At 42.1% G+C, this 27,304-nt stretch overlaps 1 protein-coding gene across 2 annotated transcripts in view; it reads left to right on the top strand.

Moving 5' to 3' along the window:
- Positions 1-2,587: 2,587 nt before the first annotated feature.
- EPG5 (ectopic P-granules 5 autophagy tethering factor) overlaps positions 2,588-27,304 on the top strand; it is a 117,330-nt gene continuing 92,613 nt past the window's right edge. The window contains exons 1-9 of one of the 2 annotated variants that reach the window (XM_004059363.5): positions 2,588-3,181; positions 15,058-16,002; positions 17,746-17,989; positions 19,159-19,295; positions 20,802-20,909; positions 21,818-21,891; positions 23,628-23,733; positions 26,261-26,375; positions 27,071-27,221. In XM_004059363.5, coding sequence (XP_004059411.2) covers positions 3,119-3,181; positions 15,058-16,002; positions 17,746-17,989; positions 19,159-19,295; positions 20,802-20,909; positions 21,818-21,891; positions 23,628-23,733; positions 26,261-26,375; positions 27,071-27,221 — 1,943 coding nt within the window. In that variant the 5' untranslated portion in view covers positions 2,588-3,118. The remainder of the gene's footprint in view (positions 3,182-15,057; positions 16,003-17,745; positions 17,990-19,158; positions 19,296-20,801; positions 20,910-21,817; positions 21,892-23,627; positions 23,734-26,260; positions 26,376-27,070; positions 27,222-27,304) is intronic. The other variant, XM_055368147.2, reaches the window with a different exon arrangement.

The raw sequence follows: 27,304 nt of genomic DNA, 5'->3' as shown, positions 1-27,304 counted from the left end.
GATTCTCCTGCCTCAGCCTCCCAAGTAGCTGGAATTCCAGGTGTATGCCATGACGCTACGCTAATTTTGGTATTTTTTTAAGTAGAGATGGGGTTTCACCATGTTGGCCAGGCTGGTCTCCTGACCTCAAGTGATCTGCCCTGCTCTGCCTCCCAAAGTGCTGGGATAACAGGTGTGAACCACCACTGCCGGCCTGTTTACTTTTTCAAGCTACTGTCTCACAAGTTGGGTTTAGCAGCCCTGGGAACTCAGGTTGCTTATCAGTCAGTTGTCTGGCTGGGACATGAAATCCTTGACTGCATATGTTCAGGAACTTTTCTGAGTCCCTGCTCCCATTGTCCCTTTTAAAATTGTTGCTGTGGCAACAGAGACTTCAAGTCTATATCCTTCAAAAGGAGTAGTTTCAAAACCACCTTCTCGGTTCAAATTATATCATTACCTAACTGATCGTTGCTTTACCTTTTGTTTGGATTCTACTGAACTTGAATTGTCTGGCTCTTGGCCTCACTTTCTGAAATTAATCCAATGACAGATAACTTCGTGATGGAAAATGTAGGTCTCCTTAGTAGTTAGCTCTCTGCCAGGCGACTTGGTTTCCACCTCCCCTTATATCTGGTTCTTCCTTCCTCTCTAAATTCTCTAAATCTCTGCTTATACAGAGCAATCTGGCTCTCTCTGGCCTCTCCAGTCATCATACATCATACTCACATTCACCATCTTGAGAAGTGCAGTAAGCCACATAAATGCAGCAGAAGTACCTTATGCAGTCCTGGGAGGCTGTGGTTTTGAGTTGCTTTTTTTTTTGGAGACGGAGTCTTGCTCTGTCACCCAGGCTGGAGTGCAGTGGCACGATCTTGGCTCACTGCAGCCTCCACCTCCTGGGTTCAAGCAATTCTCCTGCCTTGGCCTCCCAAGTAGCTGGGACTACAGGCGCACGCTGCCAGGCCTGGCTAATTTTTTGTATTTTAGTAGAGATGGGGTTTTACTGTGTTGCCCAGGCTGGTCTCGAACTCCTGAACTCAGGCAATCCGCCTGCCTCGGTCTCCCAAAATGCTAGGATTATAGGTGTGAACCACTGTGCCAGGCTGAGTTGCTTTTTGAAGAACCTTCATTTCTTTCCTCCTTCTCCTCTTTCTCCCATCCTCCCTGATTAACCTCTTTTATTGTGTGGAACTCACTCCTGCCCTGGTGTCATCCCTTCATTCAGTCTTTCCAATGTATGCCTCTTTTACCAGTTAGGCGATGATACACGTATCACGATGTATCTATGCATTGTGTCTGCTTCCCAACTAAACTGTAAAACATGCAAATTGAGAGTAAGGTCAGTTGTGTTTTGCTGACCAAGTAGTGGGTAGCACATAGAGAACTTTAAATGTCATAAATGACTTAAACTGGGAGAGGTCAGAGAGCAAGGGTATTCCAGACTGGGAGAAATATCAGCAAAAGTTATGGATAGTAATGGTGGTATAAAGATTTTGTTTATATTGGCCAACTCTTTGTAGGTGATAACTTTATATACATGCACACACACACACACACCAGGACATACAAAGTACATGTCCATTCTGAGTAGCTTAATAATTTTTGTTGTTGAGGATTTGGGAACAAAATATACGAAATTGTATTATATACTCAATTAAAATATCATCACAAACAAGCAAACTGCATCTCTGAAGTCTTTTCCATTTTTCATGCCATATTGCTGGATTTTTTATTCTAGGGTATGCTACAGGTGGGTGGATGGTCTTTTTCCTCCCTCCCATACACTCCATTTCCTTTTCTTCTTTTTCTTTTCTTTTCTTTTTTTTGAGATGGAGTTTCACTCTTGTTGCCCAGGCTGGAGGGCAATGGTGCGATCTCCGCTCACTGCAACCTCCGCCTCCCAGGTTCAATTCTCCTGCCTCAGCCTCCCGAGTAGCTGGAATTACAGGCGTCCACCACCATGCCCGGCGACTTTTTTGTATTTTTAGTAGAGTTGGGGTTTCACCATGTTGCCCAGGCTGGTCTTGAACTCCTGACCTCAGGTGATCCACCCGCCTCAGCCTCCCAGAGTGCTGGGATTACAGGCGTGAGCCACTGCGCCTGGCCCACTCCATTTCAACGATCTTACCCCACAGCCAGACAAAACTCATAATCAGTTGTGTGATTCACGAAATATTTATTTAGTATCTACTATGTGCTACTACGTGCAGTGTTCTAAAGACCCTTGGATACATCAGGCAACAAAATTAAGAACCCTGCCATTGAGGATCTTACATTCTGGGAGGATTGACAGACACTAACAATAAGGATACAAGCAAATCACAGAAATCCTAGAGCTGGGAAGGGAAGATGTGGACAAGTTTTTCACATCTGGAAATTTCAAATGAAGCACACTGTAAAATGTATACTAAGAATACTTTTACGGATCTTATTTGTCTTGTTACCTGTTTGCCTGTCCTTTTAGGAGCACATGTCTTTTTTCCAGTCTGGGAATTTGTAGAGTAATGATAATTAATAACTACCATGTACCGACATGCCTGCCGCTACCAGGCACCTTTCTTGGAGAGCCCATTAAAGCCTCATGACATCCGAAAAGGCAGGTGTGATCATTCCCCTTTACAAAAGAGGACGCTGACGCCCGATGGGCGTCAGGGTTTCTTCCTTGCGCGCAGTGCGGATTCAGGCTAACCGACTGGATCTGGTTTATCTGAAGATGAAAAAAAAGAATGGCAAACCCACTTTCCGGATTTCTTCAAGCCGACGCGGGTGAGGTGTGCGAGCGCGCCCGGGATCCGCACTGAGTGAAGTTCCGCAGAGCCGGGAGACCGAGGAGATGGGTCAGCCTGGGTAGCTGCCCTTGTCCAGCGCAACCCAAGACACCTGCGCGCCGGGTGGAGCCAGGGCTAGGGGTGGGGCCTGGGCTCCGGGAAGGGGGCGGGCCTGCCTTCCTCCAGTGCAAATGCGTCCTGGAGTGGTTTGTCCTACGTTGCGGCCCGTAGAGGCGCCGACTCACCGCCTCTTCTCCGGGAGTGGCGGAGATTCGATCATGTGACAGTCCGGAGGCCAGAACCGGGCAGGTTGCGTGAAGCGCAGGGGTTTGACAAAAACAAACGGTGACGGCGCCGCGGAAGGGTCTATGGCCGAGGCGGTGAAGCCCCAGCGCCGGGCCAAGGCCAAGGCCAGCCGGACTAAAACAAAGGTGAGGATCTCCCCACCCTCCCGAGGCTCTGGCAGTGTGCTGTGTCTCCTTGCTCCTCTCTTCGGCCTCCCCAGCCAAATCGATTCCCGTTCCCTGAGCCCTCTGCATCTTCCACCTCCACCTTCCAATATTTGATCCCACCACCCGTTGACACCGGCCCTTCTCCTCCATTCCTTCTCCATATCCCCCTGCCGCACTCTGTCAGGACCCCATTTTTCCTTCTCCCTCCTGTGACTTCACTGGCCTCTTCCTTTTCTGCTCTCTTGGCTTTCCTCACCTGGGTCTGGTTTCCTGCCGTGAAATAATTTTTCTCTTTCCAGCCCCATCGTTGACTCTCTCTTTACTCTTTTATATCCTAGAACATTTTTAGTCCCTGCCATGCATAGAGAGGGAATGTTCCCCTCCTCCACGCGGAGAAGGTACCTTTGGCAGAACTTTATAAGTAGACTAGTGCTGTGCCATTTCTCATCACTTTGAAAGTTCAAGATGATAGTAGTGCTGCCTCTGTTTATTTCTTATTGTCTCGATTGTTTATAAGGGGCACGAATGGCTAGAAATTAACCCAGGGCGGGACTCACACAGTAGGGAAGTATTTGAATTTTCTGAGTTTCCTGTATTAGACTACATGTGGTATTAGAGTGATTTTAAGTTGATTTGTTTATAAGTCCAGTCTGGATTTTCATTTTATTATAGTACATATATACACATATATACATATATACACATATATACATATATACATACATATATACATATGTGTGTGTATATATGTGTATATGTTTTTTTTTTTTTTTTTTTTGAGACGGAGTCTTGCTCTGTCGCCCAGGCTGGAGTGCAGTGGCGCGATCTCGGCTCACTGCAAGCTCCGCCTCACAGGTTCACGCCATTCTCCTGCCTCAGCCTCCCGAGTAGCTGTGACTACAGGCGCCTGCCACCACGCCCAGCTAATTTTTTGTATTTTTAGTAGAGACGGGGGTTTCACCGTGTTAGCCAGGGTGGTCTCGATCTCCTGACCTCGTGATCCGCCCGCCTTGGCCTCCCAAAGTGCTGAGATTACAGGCGTGAGCCACCGCGCCCAGCCTATGTTTTGTTTTGTTTTGTTTTTGTTTTTGTTTTGTTTTGTTTTTGTTTTTGTTTTGATATGGAGTCTCGCTCTGTCGCCCAGGCTGGAGTGCAATCTCGGCGGAGTGCAATCTCGGCTCACCGCTACCTCCGCCTCCCGGGTTCAAGCGACTCTCCTGCCTCAGCCTCCCGAGTAACTGGGATTACAGGCATGCGCCACCACACCCGGCTAATTTTGTATTTTTAGTAGAGACGGGGTTTCTCCTTGTTGGTCAGGCTGGCCTCAAACTCCTGACCTCAGGTGATCCGCCCATCTTGGCCTCCCAAAGTGCCCGGATTACAGGCGTGAGCCACCGCGCCCAGCCTATTTATATATATTTTCTAAGATGAACAGATTAAATGCTGCTCCCGCATGGCCAGACCTCATAATTTTGGCTTACCTGAAACAGAGTTTACATTTGAGAAATAAGGAGGATGGTATTACAAGTACAGGACATTTTTTTTCCCCAGAACTGGGTGATGTTCCAAGGCAGGTGTAATTTAAACATGATACTGTAATCCGATTTTCTCATGGGAACAAGGTTTTAACAGGAGGGTAGTGTTCATAGGTACCATACTTAGTAGACTGTAGATGACTTATGTGGATTTCTTTCATTATGATGCTCTTTTTTTTTCTTTCCAACTTTTATTTTAGGTTTAGAGGGTACAAGTGGAGGTTTACTACATGGGCAAATGCACACCTTGGTGGTTTAGTGTGCAGATTATTTTGTCACCCAGGTAATGAGTATAGTGCTTGACAGGTGGTTTTTTTTATCCTTACCTTCTTCCCACCTTCCGCCCTCAAGTAGGCCCTGGTGTCTATTATTCCCTTCTTTGTGTCCATGTGTACTTAATGTTTAGCTCCCACTTATAAGTGAGAACGTGGTATTTGATTTTCTGTTTCTGCATTAATTTGCTTAGGATAATTACCTCTAACTGCATCCATGTTGCTGCAGAGGACACAATTTTGTTCTTTTTTATGGCTGCATAGTATTCCATGCTGAGTATTTACCACGTTTTCTTGATATGACTTTTTAAACGGCTGTAGTGGAGTTAGACACATTGGTGTATCCAGGTCTGTGAGGAGTTATTCTGGTGAGAAAGTCATTTTGGTGCCAAATTTCAGGAATTCTATTTATTTTTTTTGAGACAGAGTTTCGCTTTTGTTGCCCAGGCTGGAGTGCAGTGGCGCAATCTCTGCTCTGCTCACCACAACCTCTGCCTCCTGGCTTCAAGCAGTTCTCCTGCCTCAGCCTCCCGAGTAGCTGGGATTACAGGCTGGGTAATTTTTGTATTGTTAGTGGAGATGAGGTTTCACCATGTTGGTCAGGCTGGTCTTGAACTCCAGACCCCAGGTGATCTGCCCACCTCCGCCTCCCACAGTGCTGGGATTACAGGCATGAGCCACCACACCCGGCTCAGAAATATTTTTAAAAGAAATGCTTTTGCATTGTATTGGGTTGGTAAAGAACTATCCAGGCCCAGGAGGAAGAAAAAAGCCATTGGCCAGCTATGCGTAAGATCCCTAAACCTGCTTAACGATGAGACTACAGGAAAAAAAAAAAATACATACCTATCCAGTGAAGAAAAAAAAATTCCTGAACCTATAATGCAGTAGTGCATAACACATAAATGTTAGTTGTCTATGAGAGCAGAATCTTAAGTCTTAATCTCTAGTTTTTTTCCCCCAAGATATTGATGAAACTAAAGCCTCTGGGGATTAAATATTGCTCAGTGTCATGCAGTTCGTGAGAGAACTCAGGTTAAAGCCAGAAATCCTGACTCTCAATCCAGGAACTTAATAGTTATTTCATGTATCTGTATGTCTTTTGTCTTTCCATAGATAGAATGTTACAGATGCTTTAAAAAGTCTGTTAAGGGGATTCCCTCTTAAGTTATTTTGTTTAAAACAGAATTTCTAAATTAAAAAGTTAAAAATCTTAAGCTTTTAGATCCATCATGAAAAACCAATTGATTATATTTTTTATCCATCTTAGGCAGCTTTCCTATACAAACATACATTAATTTTTTTTTGTTAAAGTTTATGAAGAGGCCTTTATTTCACAGGCATTTGGGCAAACCAAAAATCCTTGACATCTACTTTTGCTCACCCTCCAAATCTGATCATTCACTAAGTCTTGCCAATTGCATTTTCTAAATATTCGTTTGATTCTGTGCATTTCCTCTCCATCCTAACTAGTACAACCTTCCTCCAAGGAGGATTTCTTCTAAACTGGCCTCTTTACGTTCATTCTTGCTGCCCATTCTCTAATCTGAGCTGGATATATATTTTTCAAAACAAAACTGATCATGTTACTCTCCTCAAAACCTTTCAAAGGTTTCCCATCACTCAGAGGCTAGAGTCCAAAGCATGGACTAAGGGCTCTGTATGATCTTGCCTCTGTCTTCCTCCTCAGCCTCAGTTCTACCACCACTCCCACCATTCTCTCTTTTCTTTTCTTTTTCTTTTTGAGACCGTGTCTCACTCTGTCACCCAGGCTGGAGTGAAGTGGTGTGATCTTGGCTCACTGCAACCTCTGTCTCTTGGTTCAAGTGATTCTCCAGCTTCAGCCTCCTGAGTAGCTGGGATTATGGTGCCTGCCACCATGCTGGGCTAATTTTTGTATTTTTAGTAGAGACGGAGTTTCACCACGTTGGCCAGGCTCTTCTCAAACTCCTGGCCTCGGATGATCCACCCATCTCGGCCTCCCAAAGTTCTCTTTTGTTTCTTAACCTTTATATCCTTTCCTGCTTCAGGGCCTTTGCCCATGTTGTTTCCTCTGACACCCCTTCCTATCCCTTTTTACCTAGCCAGCTACTCATTTGTGAGGTGTCAGCTAAACAGTACTTCGTCAGAGAAGCTTTTTCTCATCTCCCTGGTGTCACTGCCTCTCCAATAGCACTCTGCTCCCCTCTGTGCCACTCATCTCATTTGTGGTTACTTTGTCAACATTTCTCTTCTCCCTTAGATTTTGAACTCACTGAGGGAGGGACCTGTCTTGTTCTCAGTACCCTTCATAGCCTCTTTGTCACTTGATAATGTTCGTCGAATGATGAAATAAATGCCAGTAATGAAGAATATTTCCAAGCTTTGTCACTCAGAGGAATTTACTCTAGTGAATTTCCTCTGACTAGTATGAGAAAACGGATGAAAAAAGTCCATGATACCAGCAAGGCCCCTATCTTTGTCAATCTAGAAAGTTAATTCTTTTAGAATAAAACAATCTAGAAAGTAATTTTTTTTAGAGTCAATTCATGCACTTCTTAGTGCTGGTTATAGTTCGATTATAGTTATAAAGTCCTATAGTAATGAAACCTTTACCATCTATAGTATAATTTGGCAACTATTTAGGGAACCACAAACTGGTTCAAAGTCTCAGTTCAGGAAGTGGATAGTGTCATGTGCTGTTGCCTTTAGACAGTTTGAGTGGCTTCTGGATTTCACCCAGCAGCTGACCTACATTCCTCAATGTTAATCATCTGATAGCTAACCTCGGCTGCTAGGTTATGGTTAGGTATGTGGTGCTTATCACCTGATGCCTAAGAGAGAGACCTAATAATGTTTTCATTTCTTTAGTATCATTCTCTGCTATAAAATCCCCCAACTCTGAGCACCCTGACTTCGTTGATCTTGATAATTTATACGTACAGTAGATTCTTAGATTTGGACTTACTCTGCAGAAGTAGTGCATTTTATAGTGTTTTCTTTGACAGTTAATATTAAATTCTGAATGCCAACAACTTATTAATAGCGAGAGCATCTGGTAATTGCTAAGGACAGAAAGATGTGTCCCAGAAGGTCACAGGAAAAACCTTTGAATCTCCATCCCCCTTGTGCCATGCCTAAATGATTGATTTCCACCTCTAGTTCCTTTCTATCAGGAGTGGTTATTGGTGTGAAGTTGGGGGATGCTGCATAGTATTATTTAGCTTCTTTCATGCCTCCTAAAAGCCATTCATTTATTAAACAAACACTCATTGATCACCCATTATGTTCCGAAAACTATTCTAGGCACTTGGGATGTAAAAGAGAAAAAAACCCAAAGAACCTGGCCTTAGTGGAGCCTAACATTCTAGAGGGAGAAGACAAAAAACAAGCAAGCTAAAAAAACAAAAACCCATGAAGAAGAAAATATATCATGCTTTATAAGTGCTATGGAAAAAAGAAAAAGAACAGGTTGAAGAGTTGAGGAGTACTGGTGAGAGGTTAGGATGGGTGGTCTGGATAGTTTTTTTTTTTTTTTTTTTGGGACAGAGTCTCGCTGTTGTCGCCCAGGCTGGAGTGCAGTGGCGCGATCTTGGCTGACTGCAACCTTTGCCTTCCAGGTTCAAGCAATTCTCCTGCCTTAGCCTCCTGAGTAGCTGGGATTACAGGCACCCACCACCACACCTGGCTAATGTTTTTTTACTTTTAGTAGAGGTTTTGCCATGTTGGCCAGGCTGGTCTCGAACTCCTGACCTCAGGTGATCCGCCTACCTTGGCCTCCTAAAGTGCTGGGATTACAGGCTTGAGCCACCATGCCCAGCCTGGCTAGTTCTTATTGAGGGTGTCATTTAAGTAAAGACATGAAAGGGAAGAGAGAGTTCACTATGTGGATATTGGGGGAGAAGTGTTTCAGGCAGAGGGACTAGCCAGGAAAAGGCTGTCTGACGGTGGCATGCCAGACCTGTCCTTGGAACTGCAAGGAGGCAGTGTGGTTAGTGCAGAGTGAGTGAGGGGAGAACAGTAGGAGATGAAGTCAGAAAAGTAGCATAGCCTGGTCATGTTGGGCCTTGCATGAGCTTTTACTCTGAGTGACATATGGAATCAACACAGGGTTTTGAGCAGAGGAGTGACATGATTCCACTTGTGCTTTAAGGAATCACTGTGCCTGCTTTTTGGAGAATAGACTGTAAGGGGGCAAGGGTAGAAGCAGAGACCATCTGAGACTATTGCAGTCACCCAGGCAAGAGGTGATGGTGGCTTGGGCCAGGATTGTCAGAGAGAAGGTGGTGAGGAGTGTTTGAAGTCTGAGAGCCAAGAGGGTTTGCTGAGGTTTGGATGTGGGATGTGAGAGAAAACAGTCAAGGAAGACCCTGAGAAGGAGAAAGCTGTGGGTGGAACAGGTTTTAGGGGGAACATCAGGAGTTTGGTTTTACATATGTTAATTTTGAAATAAACATGTAGCAATGTGGAGTAGCCTTGGACATGTGAATCCAAGCCTATTCTACATCTCTACATGTTTTTTTCAAGTGATGAACAGAAACTTCCCATTTATTTCCCAAAACTTAAAAAAAACTTTAGTTTTAAATGATTACTTTCTGATTCCTCATTGCTTAAAGTGTGTATGAGTGTACACATACACACACTCTCACAGTGTACAACCCAGAAATGAAATGCCCGGAATTCCATCTCCTGGAAATAACTGTTGGTAATGGTTTGTTGTATTTTTCTTTAGGTTTTTTTCCCCATATACCCACACTCCAGAGCATATTTACTGTAATGTATAGTTAAGCATGTTTTTCTCTGTTTATCAACTCTTTTTGTAAAATTTACTCATTATTGTTTCTCCATTTGAATGACTTTAAAATCGTTTTTTTAATCTGTATGTAACTTATGTGGAGATCAAAAATAAAGAAATAGATTTTTCTTAATATGCCTGGCATTTTTAGTCGTAAGAAATATCTTTTGTTGGCATGATGACACCAGTCTGTACTTTCAACTACTAGGGAGGCTAGGCAGGAGGACCATTTGAGCACAGGAGTTCAGGTCTGCAGTATGCTGTGATTGTGCCTGCAAATAGCCCGTGCACTCTAGGTTGGGCAACACAGTGAGACCTTGTCTCTGATTTTTTTTTTAAAAAAGGAAATACCTTTGGCTTAAATTATGTTACTTGATACACATGGAATTGATACACATAGAGTTGTCTGAATTTTACTTTGTGATCTGTAATGATTATTATATATACATTATGTCTTCCTTCTGTGTCGTTATTTATTTATTTTTATAAAGATAAAGATGGGATCTCCCTGTGTTGCCCAGGCTGGTCTCAAACTCTTGGGCTCAAGGGATCCTCCTGTCTCCCAAAGTGCTGGGATTACACGTGTGAGCCACTGCACCTGACCTTTATTTATTTTTAACTGAAGTAGGTAAAGGCAGTTGCTCTTGTTGCCCAGGCTAGAGTGCAGTGGCACAATCTTAGCTCACTGCAAACTCTGCCTCCCAGATTCAAGTGATTCTCTTGCTTCAGCTTCCCAAGTAGCTGGGATTACAGGCACCTGCCACCATGCCTGGCTAATTTTTTGTATTTAGTAAAGATGGGGCTTCACCATGTTGGTCAGGCTGGTCTTGAACTCCTCACCTCAGGTGATCCACCCACCTCAGCCTCGCAAAGTGCTGGTATTACAGGCATGAGCCACCGCGCCCAGGCCTGTTTATTTATTTATTTATTTATTTATTTAGAGACAGTCTCGCTCTGTTGCCCCCCCCCCCCCCGACCCCCCAGACTGGAGTGCAGTGGTGTGATCTTGGCTCACTGCAACCTCCGCCTCCCGGGTTCAAGTGATTCTCCTGTCTCACCTTCCTGAGTAGCTGGGACTACAGGTGCCTGCCACCACACCTGGCTAGTTTTTTGTATTTTTAGTAGAGACGGGGTTTCACCTTGTTGGCCAGGATGGTCTCAATCTCCTGACCTCATGATCCACCTGCCTCAGCCTTCCAAAGTGCTGGGATTACAGGTGTGAGCTGCCCATGCCCGGCCCCTATTTATGTATTTTGTGAGATGGAGTCTGACTCTGTCACCCAGGCTGGAATGCAGTGGCCCGATCTCGGCTCACTGCAACCTCCGCCTCTCGGGTTCAAGCAATTCTCCTGCCTCAGCCTGGCGAGTAGCTGGGATTACATGTGCCAGCCACCGTGCCTGGCTAATTTTGTAACTGCCCAAGGGGTTCACCTTGCCCGCTGCCTAGACAGAGCCGATTCATCAAGACAGGGGAACTGCAATAGATAAAGAGTAATTCACACAGAACAAGCTGTGTGAGAGACTGGAATTTTATTATTACTCAAATCAGTCTCCCCAGCATTCAAAGAGCAGAGTTTTTAAGGATAACTTGGTGGGTGGGGGGAAGCCAGTGAGCCAGGAATGCTGATTGGTCAGAGATAAAATCACAGGGAGTCGGAGCTGTTTTCTTGCACTGAGTGAGTTCCTGGGTTGGGGCCACAAGATCAGATGAACCAGTTTATTGATCAACTGGTGCCAGACCAGGTGTGAGCTTGATGGTACTTGCAGCATCAAAGTTTTTAATTTTGATGAAGTCCAATTGATCTTTTTATTTTGTTGCTTGTGCTTTTGGTGCCATATGTAAGAAGGCTTTGCCTACCCAAGTTTATAAAGATTTTTTTGTTTTTTTCTAACAGTTTAAAAGTTTTAGCTCTCACATTAGGTATATGATCCTTTTTGCATTAATTTTTGTATATGATATAAGGTAAGGGTCCAATTTATTCTTTCATATGAGGATATCCAGTTGTTCTAGCACCATTTGTTCAGATTTCCCAGTTGAATTGTTTTGGCATTCTTGTCAAAATCAATTTGCCATATATGTAAGGTTTTATTTCTGGATTCTCAGTTTTGTTCCTTTGATCTATTTGTCTGTCCATGTGCCAACAGTATACTGTCTTTATTATTGTACTTTGTAGTAGATTTTGAAATTGCCAAGTGCGAGTTCTCCAACTTTGTTCTTTTTCAAGATTTTCTGTCTGTTGTGGGTCACTTGCATTTCTGTATGCAATTTAAGTATCAGTTTATCAACTTCTGCAAAAAAAGGTAGCTAGGATTTTGCAAGGCATTGTGTAGAGTTTGTAGGTCCATTTGAGGAATATTGTCATCTTAACAATATTGCGAAAGACATAGATTGTCTTTCCATTTAAATAAATTAAGTTGCATTTAATTTCTTTCAGTAATGTTTTATAAGTTTCAGAGTACAAGTATTATGCTTCTTTCTCTCAATTTATCCCTAAATAGTTTGTTCTTTTTATGCTATTATAAATGAAATTGTTTTACTAATTTCATTTTCTGATTGTCAACTCACTAAAATTTGGCCTCTGCCATACTGACCCTGCCTCAGCCTAGACTAGTAGAGTACAGGGGTCACAAAGTCAAATGCCTGCAGGAGCCAGGTGTATAACCTGGAGGAGTGAAGCAGGCTGAGTGGGACAGTGGTCACTGGGTCAGCCCATGCCTGGTTTAGAGGGGACAGCCACTCTCGAGTTCTAGTTGATGGTTGCTGTGAGGTTGTGATGGTTCAGCGTTGCCACATCTTATGATTTTCCAAGAAAAACTAGAAATCTGGATTTTTGTGTGAGAAATCCTAATTTGCAAATGTTAGCAACTAATCAGACACATACACACACATGCACACACAGTATAGGCCAAGCGAATCATATGTATTTTTAAGGATGATGTTTGAAGATGATGCCAGTGAACAAAATGAGAGTGAAATGTTTGATGTACCACTCACCTCCTTAACCGTAAGCGATGAAGAGTCCCTGATGTGTCCACTAACATTTCTCTTGCCGTAGTAACCATTTTCGCTCTTAATTTTTCTTTCTGATTTCTCAGTCTAAGAACTCTGTTTATTACAGCAAGTTTGCTAAACATCATTGCAGCATAGTTTGGGCTTGCTTTTTTGTTTTATTAACACTCATATAATGTTTTTCTATTATTTGTGATTTTAGGCAGTTTAACAAAGTAGTTTGTATGAGGTATGCATTGGGTGACAGACTTCTGGATCTGATGTCCGCAGTTCACAGTGGGGAGTGAAGTAATTTGGAGGGTCATATTGCTTCTTGAATCATTACCATTTGTAAATGTTTGGCAGTCAGGTTCATTTCAACAAGCTGACCTCAAATTCCATGTCAAAAATGTTCATCTTTTTTTTCTTTTTAATATATAAAGGCCCTACTTTTTTGGCTATTAGTCTGCTGGACATTCAGAGCAGAATAATCCAAAATAACCAAGAGCTTGTATAACTCATGTTTGCCTGCCTTAAAATTTCTTCAAGAAAGGAAGTATTTGAGTGATTTCAATGAGGTTTTTAGTCTGTTTGAATGAAACAACTATATTTAAATGTTATTTAAATAATTTTTTCTTCTTTATTCAGCCTAACTTCCTATGTTATCTAGTTTGCGTATTAATGCCTGAAGGTTTTTTTGAAACCATAACTTATTTTTTTAGTGAACAACTTTTTTATGATGATAGAGATAATTTTGTACTTACTGAAAAGTTGCAAATATAATACAGAGACTTCCCATGTACTCTTCACCCTTCATCCTCTTGTGTCATCATCTTATATAACCGTACATTCTATGGCATGGAACAATGATTAAAACTAAGGAATTGGCCAGGCGCAGTGGCTCACGCCTGTAATCCCAGCACTTTGGGAGGCTGAGGCGGACGGTTCACGAGGTCAGGAGTTTGGCTAACACGGTGAAACCCCGTCTCTACTAAAAATACAAAAAATTAGCCAGGTGCCTGTAGTCCCAGCTACTTGGGAGGCTGAGGCAGGAGAATTGCTTGAACCCAGGAGGCGGAGGTTGCAGTGAGCCGAGATTGCGTGACTGCACTCCAGCCTACGCAACAGAGCAAGATTCCGTCTCAAAAAAAATAAAATAAAAATAAATAAAACACCCTAAGGAATTAATGTTGGTACAATAGTAGGATGTAGAACTTGTTTGAACTTCACCAGTTTTTCCATTAATGTCCTTTTTCTAATCCAGGTCCCGCAATACACTTAGTTGTCAGATCACTGTAGTTCTCTCCAGTCTCTTCCAGTTTCTCAATCTTGTCTTTCATGACCACATTCCTTCAGTTATTTTGTAGACTGTCCCTTAGTTTGGTTTTTGTCTGATGTTTTCTCATGATTAGATTGAGGTTACTCATTATTGGGAGTATCCTATTGGGTTATCTGATGTCAATATTACTGGTGATGTAACTTTGATCATTTGGTTAAGGCATTATCTTCCAGGATTCTCCACTGAAACTTACTATTTTCCTGTTCGTTGTTATTAAATATTTGGGAGGAGATACTTTGAGACTATGCAGATACTCTGTTTCTCTTCAACTCTTCACTTACTCACTTTAGCATCCATGGGTAGATCTTACCTGTGGCAGTTACCATGGTGTTCTTGTGGTAAATGTTCTGTTTTTCTCATTCCTTCTGTTAATTCTATTCATTGGAATTTTCCTGTATGGAAGAATTGTCACTTCTCACTCATTTTATTTATGTATTTGTTCATTCAGGGAATTATGTCAGTATGGGCTCCTGGATATTTATTTTATTCCAGTACTACAATTGTTATGTTGCTCAAGTTGTTCCGTCCTTTTCTCCCTGAGTTTTGAGTGAATTTGTTTGTCAAGGTGAAGACAAACCTGTTGTGGCTGAAGATCCATAGAGACTGATCTATTTGACTTAACCCCTGGCAAAGTGGTATACAATCTAATTAACTTTCCCCTTCTATTTTTTGAATCAGAATTTACTGCTTACTGTGATGTCTTTTTCTACTAGGATCAGACTAGTGAATCTCCAAATTTAACACACTCAATATTGGATAATACGAAATATGAAACACATTTCTGCTTCATATTTGTTCATATCTGTTCAAAAACACTAATAAAGTGAATTTAGGGTTCATTTGTTACATGATGAAATTTAGATTTTATGTGCAACTTTAAAATTCCTCCTGCTGAAAGCATCAATTATTGTGATAAATTATTTCACATTATGTATGTTGTTTTTAGGAAAAGAAGAAATATGAAACCCCTCAGAGGGAAGAGTCCAATGAAGTCTCCCTTCCAAAAACCTCCAGAGAGCAGGAAATCCCTTCTCTAGCCTGTGAATTCAAAGGAGACCATCTGAAGGTGGTAACTGATTCCCAGCTCCAGGATGATGCCAGTGGACAAAATGAGAGTGAAATGTTTGATGTACCACTCACCTCCTTAACTATAAGCAATGAAGAGTCCCTGATGTGTAATACAGAGCCCCCAAAGGAAGGGGGAGAGGCCAGACCCTGTGTGGGGGACAGTGCAGTCACTCCAAAGGTCCACCCTGGAGACAATGTTGGAACTAAAGTAGAAACCCCCAAGAACTTCACAGAGGTAGAGGAAAATATGTCGGTACAAGGTGGACTTTCAGAAAGTGTACCCCAATCTAATTTTTCTTATACTCAGCCAGCAATGGAAAATATACAAGTCAGAGAAACTCAGAATAGTAAAGAAGACAAACAAGGCCTGGTTTGTTCTTCAGAGGTGCCACAGAATGTTGGCTTGCAGAGTTCTTGCCCAGCCAAACATGGTTTTCAGACACCTAGAGTGAAGAAACTGTATCCCCAGTTGCCAGCTGAAATTGCTGGAGAAGCACCAGCTTTGGTGGCAGTGAAACCCTTGCTTCGCAGTGAGCGACTCTACCCAGAACTCCCGTCTCAACCGGAACTAGTACCATTTACTAAAGAACAGCTAAAAATCTTGGAGCCTGGTTCATGGCTAGAAAATGTCGAGTCATATTTAGAAGAATTTGACAGCATGGCTCATCAAGACAGGCATGAATTTTATGAGTTGCTTTTGAACTACTCACGATGTAGGAAGCAACTGCTGCTGGCTGAAGCTGAGCTGCTTACTCTGACATCTGATTGCCAAAATGCTAAAAGTCGGCTGTGGCAGTTTAAGGAGGAACAAATGTCTGTACAGGTATTTTGATCAGAAGCCTGGGGAATTTGCGGCGGAGCTGCTATTCCTGGGATGTTGTCCAGGTCTGGAGTCTGTGCCTTACACCCACTCTGACCCTGCCTCAGCCTAGAGTAGTAGAGTGCAGGGATCACAAAGTCAAATGCCTGCAGGAGCCAGGTGTATAAGCTGGAGGAGTGAAGCAGGCTGAGTGGGACAATGGTCACTGGGCCAACCCATGCCTGGTTTAGATGGGACAGCCGTTTTCAAGTTCTAGATGATGGTTGCTGTGAGGTTGTGATGGTTCAGCATTGCCACATCTTATGATTTTCCAAGAAAAACTAGAAATCTAGATTTTAGTGTGAGGAATCCTAATTTGCAAATGTTGGCAACTAATCAGACACATACAGACAGTGTAGGCCAAGCAAATCATGTCTCCAGCTGAAATTCAGCCCATGGGTCATTAGTTTGTGACCTTGGGCATAATGCTACCAACATCCAATGGGAAGAGAGTGTCAAGGTTGAGAAGGGATGAGGAAACTGAAGGTGTTATGATCACTTTGGCCTCCATGGGGTTGCATCCAATGGTCTTCCCCATTGAGTGGGGATGAGGAATCTGAAGGTAGTAACTGATTCCTAGCTCCAGGATGATGCCAGTGGACAAAATGAGAGTGAAACTCACCTTCTTAACTATAAGCAATGGAGAGTCCCTGATGTGTAACACAGAGCCCCCAAAGGAAGGGGGAGACGTCCTCTCAAGGTTGAGAGGGGTTGGAGAAGACCATTAGATGCAACCCTATGGAGGCCAAAGTGATCATAAGCCATTTCATAGTGTCTTAGGAGAGATGGCAAGGAAGAAGAGGTTACTCTTGACAAGTTTGGCAGTGAAGGGAAGCTGGAGGAGATGTTGGGGAGAGACATGTCATTCCCCTATCCCTAATCCTCATTCACTGGCAGACCTGTATATCTCTGTACATAGTAAGGAGGGAAATATTTGGAAATACTGTATTGAAGAAGAGAGGATAGAATCAAGAACACAGCTGGTGGAGTGTGTATGAGTAGAACTATGAAGAATGATGAGGGTAGATCCAGAGATGTTTTGAGGTACCTTGAAGTTTTGGAGATATCACATTGGCTTCATATTCATAAAATAGAAGGTAAGATCATCAATCATGAAAGTCTTAGGGACAAGTTCTGTTATTTTCTTGCAGCTTTCACTGCTGACTACTACTTTTTTTTTAGATGGAGTCTAGCTCTGTCGCCCAGGCTGGAGTGCAGTGGCGTAATCTTGGCCCACTGCAACCTCTACCTCCCTGGTTCAGGCAATTCTCCTGCTTCAGCCTCCCGAGTAGCTGGGATTATAGGCGCCCACCACCATGCCCATCTAATTTTTATATTTTTAGTAGAGACAGCATTTCACTGTGTTGGCCAGGCTGGTCTCAAACTCCTGACCTTGTGATCCACCTGCCTCGGCCTCCAAAAGTGCTGGGATTACAAGCATCAGCCATCGCGCCTGGCCCACTGCTGACTACTAGAGTTACTCTTCCCTTCTCTGAATTTGCGATGTATTTGTGAATGGCCTTCTGTTCCTTTGCACCTGATCATATATTTGCTGGTAATGTTCTCTACACAGTAATATGTCTCCTCACCATGATTATAAGCTCTTTGAAGATGGTACTGAAGCCTGTGTACCTTATACTTGCTGCCTGCTTACTTCAAATAGAAAGAGTAACTGGTTTCATATTGTACCTTTTTGTCCTCTGGTAGGGTATCTGTGCAGATCAAGTGAAAGTTTTCAGCTATCATCGCTACCAAAGAGTAGAAATGAATGAAAGTGCACTGGTGGAGCTGAAGAAGCTATTCGATGCCAAATCTGAGCACCTCCACCAGACCCTGGCCCTTCATTCTTATACTTCTGTGCTCTCAAGATTGCAAGTGGAGTCTTATATCTATGCATTGCTCAGTAGTTCAGCTGTTCTGAGATCTTTAGCAATTCACCAGCAAGGCCGAGGTATGTAAGTAATGAAGCTCTCTTTCTTGTGTTTTGAAGTAAAAAAAAATTGAGGGGTATAGCCTGGTTGAATTGACTGTATAGTAATTGGTCTTACAAGGTACCATTTGTGCTTGCAGTTTTACCAGGCCTCCCCCACTGTAGGATTGAGATCTGCCTTAATGACATTTCTTCGGAGCATTGCCAGGTCTCCTTTCTCCGTGGCTGTCTTTCTCTGCTTCTCTAGGATGCCAAAAAGCTCACTATCTATCATTAATGTCCTTTGCTGTCCTAGTTAATGTGCTTGTTACCAAGTTGAGTCCAAATATAGTTTTTGATTATAAAAGTAATCATCGGAATACTTCTTCACCCTTTATCTCTTGTGGTTTGTCTGGGCTGCTTTGTTTGTAGGGCTGTTTTGTTTAATTTTCCAACAGAGAATTAATAATGTTCTGAATTTTTCATCTTATTTTGGATTTTAAGAAATTAGTCTTTATGACATGAATATTAAGTATGCTTGTTGAATTATGCAATTTTTATTTCTGGGGGATGTATTAGGGTACTTTAAAGTAAAATTCCTCCTCCCCCATTTTCTTAACTAATCAATTAACTGGGGGTAGGTCAGAGATGTACTGATTTTCAAATAAAAAATAGTGGATTATGGCCGGGTGTGGTGGCTCACACCTGTAATCCCAGCAATTTGGGAAGCTGAGGTGGGTGGATCACTTGAGGTCAGGAGTTCAAGACCAGCCTGGCCAATATGGTGAAACTCTTTCTCTACTAAAAATACAAAAACTAGCTGGGTGTAGTGGCAGGCACCAGTAATCCCAGCTACTCAAGAGGCTGAGGCGGGAGAATGGCATGAACGCAGGAGGCGGAGGTTGCAGTGAGTCAAGATTGCACCACTGCACTCCAGCCTGGGTGACAGAGTGGAGGCTGTGTCAAAAAAAAAAAAAAAAAATTATGATGAGGTTGATTTTTCCATTATTTTGAAATACTTCAAAGTTAAACACATTTTTGGCTTGTCTGTTTATAAAAATTTAAGTATTTTGATGTAACTTTTCTCCTTTTATTTTTATCTGCACTAAATATTTTAAAGGTTTTTGTTGTTATTGGTTTAAGTGAAGACACTAAAAATTCCCCCAAAAACACCATTTATGAGAGACTCATTTAATATCTTTCATTTACAGCGTCTAAGCAGACAGAAAGCATTCCCTCTGATCTGTGTCAACTAAAGGAATGCATTAGTGTCTTATTCATGTTCACCAGGAGAGTTAATGAAGATACTCAGTTTCATGATGATATTCTTCTCTGGCTGCAGAAATTGGTAAGGGGACAGAGATAGACACAGTAGTCTTTGTTTTATTTCTTTCATAATTTAGGAATTATCTGTTATTACATTTGGTCTTCAACTTTTTCAGCTAATTTATCTGATGAGTTTATTAATGACTTTTCTTTGATCATGATACATGGTAATAAGTTATTTATCTAGCGCATTATTGAGCACAAAGTATGTTTCTCTCTAATAAAGATTATGCTAAATGAACTCTGGACTTCAACTTTGAAAGAAATGGAAATGCAGGAAGTATGCGAAATTGAAGACTAGATGTACATTCAGAATATAGGTACAGGTTGAGGATTCCTAATTCAGAAATCTGAAATGATCCAAAATTCCAAACTTTTTGAGTGCTGATACGATGCCACAAGTGGAAAATTCCACATCTAAGTACTTAATAGAAACTTTGTCTCATGTACAGAATTACAAATGAATATTGTGTTCAGACTTATGTTTCAGCCTCAAATGTATTAGTCCTTTTTCATGCTGCTGATAAAGACATACCTGAGACTGGGAAGGAAAGGAGGTTTAGTTTGACTTACAGTTCCATATGGCTGAGGAGGTCTCAGAATCATGGTGGAGAGCAAAAGGCACTTCGTACATGGTGGTGGCAAGAGGGAATGAGGAAGAAGCAAGAGCAGAAACCCCTGATAAACCCATCAGATCTCGTGAGACTTATTCACTATCATGAGAATAGCGCGGGAAAGACCGGCCCCCATGATTCAGTTACCTCCCACTGGGTCTCTCCCACAATGGAGAAGAAGAATTCTGTCTTATTCTGGATGATAGAATTCAAGTTGAGATTTGGGTGGGAACACATCCAAACCATATCACCAAGATATCTTATTATGTTTATGCAAATATTCCAAAATCCAAAAAAATCTAAAATCTGAAATACTTCTGGTCTTGTGCATTTTAGATAAAGTATCGATCAAAAAATTTTCTATATGTCATTCTTTTTGTCATGTGATATTTAATGTCATGCTTAAAAATGTTTCTTTTAAGAGAAAGAAGAAAGGTAAAAGGATTTGGAAAACTTAGGAAAGATGCTGGGTGTGTTATGGGAAGAGGGCTATTTATTTATTGGTTATGTTTTCAGTGGGGCTGCCTTGGATGCTCTTTTTAGGTTTGTACTAGAGTTCTTAAATGAAGGATAATGTTTCAAGCATACTTATTTGGATTTAAGAAACTATTACAAACTAAGAATAGATTAAACTACTTGACTTATATCTATTCACTTGTGGCCAGGAAATTAGTGATTTATAATTTGCCAAAGAAGAAAAAGCTAGATTTGTAGAGAATCTGCTTATGATGTTATCATAGTACTCATAGATTTGTAGGCCTCGTAGAAACTCAGCAGTGAATAGTATATCTTGTGTCTGGTTACTCTTGAAAGATTGCATGTATTGAAGCACTGGATAAATGACTTTACTAGACCCCTAGATAAATTATTTCTTTTATTAAAAATAGTGAGATCATATGACCTTTATTGTTCAGGTATCCGTGCTACAAAGAGTTGGCTGTCCTGGAGATCACCTCTTCCTTCTAAACCATATTCTTCGATGCCCCGCTGGTGTTAGTAAATGGGCTGTTCCTTTCATCCAGGTATGATGAATCGTCAACTCATTCTGAGGGGTTGGGGGAGAGGTTTTATTAGACATTAGTCCTGAAGAAATTGCTGGAAAAAAAAAGGACTATTTAAAAAAGAGTAATATTTAAAATAAAATTCTTAAAATATATCCAGTATACATTTATAAAAGTTCTTAGACTGAAACTTGTTGGGCTACCCATAATTGATAGTACAGACTGTACTAAGTCTGCTTGTAGTCTGGCTGGGTAGTTTCAGTCGCATTTAATTCTACACAATTCCTGTGTAGAAAGGCTCATCAGGACTTTTTTCCTGTGGTACTCAATACAGCTTCCTAAGTCAATCTGTCTTACACCACAGTTCGTACAGGTCAAACAGAAGCCACCACATCTCAAAGTTCTTTAATATTAGCAGAGATCTCAGGTCTATGTGATCAACTCTTGTATACTTAGGAGTTGAGTATGTGGTTTTTAGATTCTCCTCTCTGCTGTTGCCTTTGGGTCATTTTGTTACTCATAGCAACCACTTAGAATTCGCAGGAGCCAAAATGTTTGCCAAATTCAGCTTCTCCACACCTCCTTTTCTTTAGCATTTCTGGTGGCAAGAAGTCTGAATCTTGTTAGGTAGAAGGAGGATTTTGTTTGTTTTTGTTTTGTCTCTCTTTGGATTAAAGTAGCAGTAGTGTCCTTCATCCCATGTTGTTACAGATAATTGGTGGAAACTGCTCAGTTACCTCTGCTCTTTGAGTACAGCTGACTGAGTGCCACCAGGTAACCCATGGGCTGTGCTTTACTCTTGTGTATTAGGTACCAGTTTCAGCTTTGTTCTCTTAACAGCGACTTTGGTCAGAATGCTTGTGAACCAAGATTATGGACACTTGGGTTATTTGTTTTCTACAGTATGCTTTTTGCTTTTCTGATTTCAGATCAAAGTGTTGCATAACCCATCAGGGGTCTTTCATTTTATGCAATCCCTTGCCCTGCTGATGTCTCCTGTCAAGTAAGTGTGCAAGAGCTTTGTGAAGTAGAGATTAAAATGCTTCTTTCTTCTAAAGGATTGGCTCCTGAAACTGCCTAGATCTAAAGAAGAACAGCTAAGGGAAGTGTTGGCATTCTAGAATTTAACATTGCAGATTTTCTTTGGGTTTGATACTTGTTTCAAAGTGACCCTTCAACTGCTTATATATAAGCAACCATTTTTATGGGTTCCCCCTTTTAGTGGGTCATATATACTATTGTGAAAGGTGCTACAGACAAAAAAGGTGATCTGTTTCTTGGAAGAAGAGATTTAATGCCAGAAGAGAAATAGCACAGAGAGATTTAAGTGCTAAATTGCGAAGCTATGCAATAGAAATGAAGAGAATAAAGAGTTGAGTGGAGTAGTCAGAGTGTTTCATGGTAACTGAGCTGTGTTTGAAGAATGGATTGGACTGGGCATGGTGGCTCACACCTGTAATCCCAGTACTTTGGGAGGCCGAGGCAGGTGGATCACCTGAGGGCAGGAGTTTGAGACCAGCCTGGCCAACATGGTGAAACTCCGTCTCTACTAAAAATACAAAAATTAGCCGGGCATGGTGGTGTAATCACCTATAATCCCAGCTACTTGGGAGGCTGAGGCAGGAGAATCATTTGAACCTGGGAGGCGGAGGTTGCAGTGAGCTGAGATCGTGTCACTGCACTCCAGCCTGGGTGATAGAGCGAAATTCCAACTGAAAGAAAAAAAAAAAAGAATGGATTGGATTTCAGTAGGAGAACGGGACAATGGAGAACATGTAGGTGGGAGAACAGTGTGAGCAAAGGCCCCGACACAGGTTAGGATAGCTGTACGGAGCACAGGTAGATCAGTGTGGCTGAAGCAAAGGTGTGTGCAGGAGCTGGTAATAGAGGTGAAGAACTCAGGTGGGTTGGATTATAGAAGTCCTTGAAATTAAATGAGGAGTTTAGATTTGATGATTCCTCTCCCTTACTGCCTTGGATACAAGGGCCTGCTCCTGCACGTGGTAGATAATGATTTGACTCACAAGTGTTTTTGCATTTATATCTATGTTTTGGCCCTAAACAAGCCTCTCCATTACCTTTTTTCTTTTTTTTTTGAGATGGAGTCTCTCTCTTTCGCTAGGCTGGAGTGCAGTGGAACGATCTCAGCTCACTGCAACCTCCGCCTCCTGGGTTCAAGAGATTCTCCTGCCTCGGCCTCCTGAGTAGCTGTGACTACAGGCGTGTGCCACCACACCCAACTAATTTTTGTATTTTTAGTAGAGACGGGGTTTCACCATGTTGGCCAGGATGGTCTCGATCTCTTGACCTCATGATCCACCCCCCTCAGCCTCCCAAAGTGCTGTGATTACAGGCGTGAGCCACCACGCCCAGCCTCCATTACCCTTTTTTATTCAGTAAGTCATAGTTGCTAAAATAGTTTCCCTGGCAAGACTTTGTGAGCCTGGTTTGAGTTAAGGTCTGCAGCATATGTATTGAGGTCCTGCATCATGCAGGGAGCTGTGCTAGTGTAGCTGCTTTTCTGCAATTATTCATCATTACTAATTCAGAATGGTTGCATTCTCCACCAAAATTAGTGCAGTTTTATTAGCCTTGGTTTTTGGCCAGTTCTTATTCACTAATTTAAGCCATTGGAAGATTGGGATGATGTGTGGCTCTTCTTCAGGGTGAGTAGAGAATCCACAATGCACTCACATAGCCTACATCTAAGTGATGGGAGTGATTATTCTTGTCCTTTAGAAATCGAGCTGAGTTTATGTGCCACATGAAGCCCAGTGAGCGGAAGCCATCCTCCTCAGGGCCTGGGTCTGGGACTTGGACGCTAGTAGACGAAGGAGGAGAAGAGGTAACTTGTCATATCTGCATTATTTTGATGAATCATTGTGAACTCTTCTTATGCACCAAGTATTGTTCTAAGCACTTTTCACATAGTATCTCATTTAATTCTCTCAGCAACTCCATGAGGTAAAGACTTATGATTCCTATTTTATAGATGAGGAAACTGAGGTGCAGGGGTGTGAAGTATCTTCTCTTAAACCATAGGGTCATTAAATGTGGAGCCTCCAGAGCTTATGCTTTGAGCCAGTGTGCTGTGTTGCACCCCTTCTCTAGAATATCATTCTGTTCAGCTGGGAGAATTTGGCACCTGGAAATTAAAGTCGTATTACATAAGATGTATATTAGGAGTTTTTTTATGTAGTAACAAGTTGCTGGGGTTGGAGCCTCACCTACAGATGATATGAATCTGAGAAATAAAGAGCTGGAGCTTAGCAAAGTTTTCCCTTAACTCATAAACTTCTTATCCAGAAATTCTCATTTGAAAGGTAGAAGATGGCTTTCCATTTTTGGTGAGAATTTAATGATCAAAATCCAGCTTCTTGAGATCACCCTTGTTAATTTTCCTTTCTACTATAGTCATCGTGATTATATTTGTAAGCAGTTCTGTTCTCCAGCTAATTATCAGTTCTAGTCCTTTATTTTGGTCTGAATCTTGATTTGGTGTTCTTGTCTAGAATGTCCAGTGACCGATTTATTATAATCCCTCTCTTAAAAGGAGATGAAAGTGTCCAGCCAACAGTTCTCAGAATGACAGCCGTGGCAGCTGTGGGCTCGTGTCTGTGTATTTCCCAGAGTGCTCATTCAGAAGTAGGGAGCCCCCTTCACAGTTGTTTTTCCTCTTCCTGAGACTTGCAGGAGGAGGTGGTCAGGTGGTGGTAAATGACGTGGATGTGCAGGCGTTTTTGCTAGAAACTGAGGAGTCATTCTGAAGCAAGCTTCTTAGGAGCCAGTACAGATTGGTCTTTTAAAGATTGTAGTGGAGCAATATGTTTTTTTTAGAACGGTCTTTCTTGGGGGAGAAGTCTTTTTTTCTGGTAGGTTTCCTGCATTTAATCCCAGACAGATAATGATTAAGGAGCATTATAATTACATGTAATGATTAGGCGTTATAAATACTTCCAGTCAAAATATTTGATTAATTATCTCACCCTGCATTGGTGCCTGGCTCTTGTTTAGCACTCCCTAAATATTCAGTGAATTCAAGAACTTGAGGAGTAGATGAGAAAGTTGGGAGTGCCATTACCTCAGAAAAGGCTGTAGGGAGGAAGGCACTCTGAATTATCCACATCAGTGGTTTCTTGTTACTAGCTATATACTAGAATCACCTGGGCAACTTGCAAACCTTGCCCAGGCCCACACCCAGACATCCAAATAGTTAAAAGCCTCCCTGGGGGTTAAATGTACCGTTGAGTTGAGAATAGCTAAGTTGAGAACTACTGCCTTAAGTAGAGTTTCTGAAATGCTTGTTAGCCATTTTAGACACATAATAAGAGTGTAAAAATTGAGTGGCTTAAGGAAATTATGAATGATTTTGCATTAGTCCCTTGTTGAAATTGAGGTGATATATTATATCAGGTTCTCAGGATCTTTTTACTTCCTTCCCTTTTTAATGGTAGCGTATCTTAGGACATGAATCAACTTGGTTTCTAAGGTGACTTTAGTGCTCTGTGTCAAGCAAAAAGACCGCAAAGATTTCCCCTATGTAATCTTTGTGTATGACCACTGTTATTTTTATACTGCTTTTGGCATTACTAATTGACAACAGAACTTTAGTCACCTATAGCAAATGTCAATTGCTTTGTCTTAAGTCTGTTGCATACTACATAGATCTTGATTTTGGGAGAAGAGAATTGCAGCTAACATAACTTTGAACTCTCATCTATGGTTCTTGTTTTTTTTGAGATGGAGTCTCGTTCTGTCACCCAGGCTGGAGTGCAATGGTGTGATCTCGGCTCACTGCAACCTCCGCCTCCCAGGTTCAAATAATTCTCATGCCTTGGCCTCCTAAGTTGTTGGGATTACAGGTGCATGCCACCACATCTGGCTAATTTTTGTATTTTTAGTAGAGATGGGGTTTCACCATGTTGCCCAGGCTGCTCTTGGACTCCTGACCTCAGGTGATCTGCCCGCCTCGGCCTTCCAAAGTGCTGGGATTATAGGGATGAGCCACCGCGCCCGGCCCATCTGTGGTTCTTTAATTGATGTTATCAAAGCACTGATCCCTATAAGGCCGTCACTCTAGAGGATTTCTTTTTTTCTATTTTCTTTGGGATGGACATTTAATGAGAGCAGTTTCAGTCACTTGCTGTGACCCAGATACATATAAAATTGTGCTTGGAATTTCAGGGGATTTACTGTGTAACTGTCTGTGGAACTGATACTATAAATTGCTGTCCTGGAGAAAAGGTCCATGAAGACTCATGAGGATATCACATGTATACCATTGAGACCTGTGATAATTTAGCTCCTGTAACTCTAGATCATAGTGTGATCTGATCAAATCTGCTGACATGATTTTTTGTCTTTTCCCTTAGGATGAAGACCCTGAGACCAGTTGGATTCTCCTTAATGAAGATGATTTGGTTACCATTTTAGCACAGTTCCCCTTTCATGAACTCTTTCAGCATCTTCTTGGGTTTAAAGCAAAAGGTAGACTCATTTCTCTTAAGTGTAAAATGTGGTAGTGGCAAGTGTAAACACAGGAACTCTGCATTGAGTCTTCTTTTTTTTTTTTGAGATGGAGTCTTGCTGTGTCGCCCAGGCTGGAGTGCAGTGGCGCGATCTCGGCTCACTGCAAGCCCCGCCTCCCAGATTCACGCCATTCTCCTGCCTCAGCCTCCCGAGTAGCTGGGACTACAGGCGCCCGCCACCACGCCCGGCTAATTTTTTGTATTTTTAGTAGAGACGGGGTTTCACCGTGTTAGCCAGGATGGTCTCCATCTCCTGACTTCGTGATCCACCCGTCTCCGCCTCCCAAAGTGCTGGGATTACAGGCGTGAGCCACCACGCCCGGCCCGAGTCTTACTTCTTGTGTAGGCTCCAACTCGGGTTTCTTGTGCCTAGCTGTTCTAGGCTCCTCTTGTGCTTGTAATTTCCCACTTGGTGCTTAAATGTGAGAAAGCTAGCTAGCTTGCACATTGCCCAGCTTAAATAAATTGTTTTTAATTTGGCACATTGTCTCAAGTTTTTTCCCATTTCATGTTGATATGGGAGCCAGAGTAATGAGACTGTCAGTTCTTCTCCACCTTGGCTTTGAGTCCTCATTAAAATATTTATACAGATGTATCCGTTCATGTTTTTTCATAGTAATTATGATTTTTTTCTTTTATCTGACTAACTTCTAGGTGATTATTTACCTGAAACAACAAGACCTCAAGAGATGATGAAAATTTTTGCCTTTGCCAACTCACTAGTGGAACTTCTGGCTGTGGGGTTAGAAACCTTTAATAGAGCACGCTATAGGCAGTTTGTGAAGCGAATTGGTTATATGATCAGGTAATACTGCTGTTGCTCTACCCTTCTCTGTTCCTTTCACCCTGGTCAGACACAGATACTGCATAATTGGGATGATGGACATT

This window comes from Gorilla gorilla, chromosome 17 (assembly GCF_029281585.2).
Source record: "Gorilla gorilla gorilla isolate KB3781 chromosome 17, NHGRI_mGorGor1-v2.1_pri, whole genome shotgun sequence".
NCBI lineage: Eukaryota > Metazoa > Chordata > Mammalia > Primates > Hominidae > Gorilla > Gorilla gorilla.
Note: the sequence above shows the minus strand (reverse complement) of the source record. Positions and strands in the feature narration are given on the sequence as shown.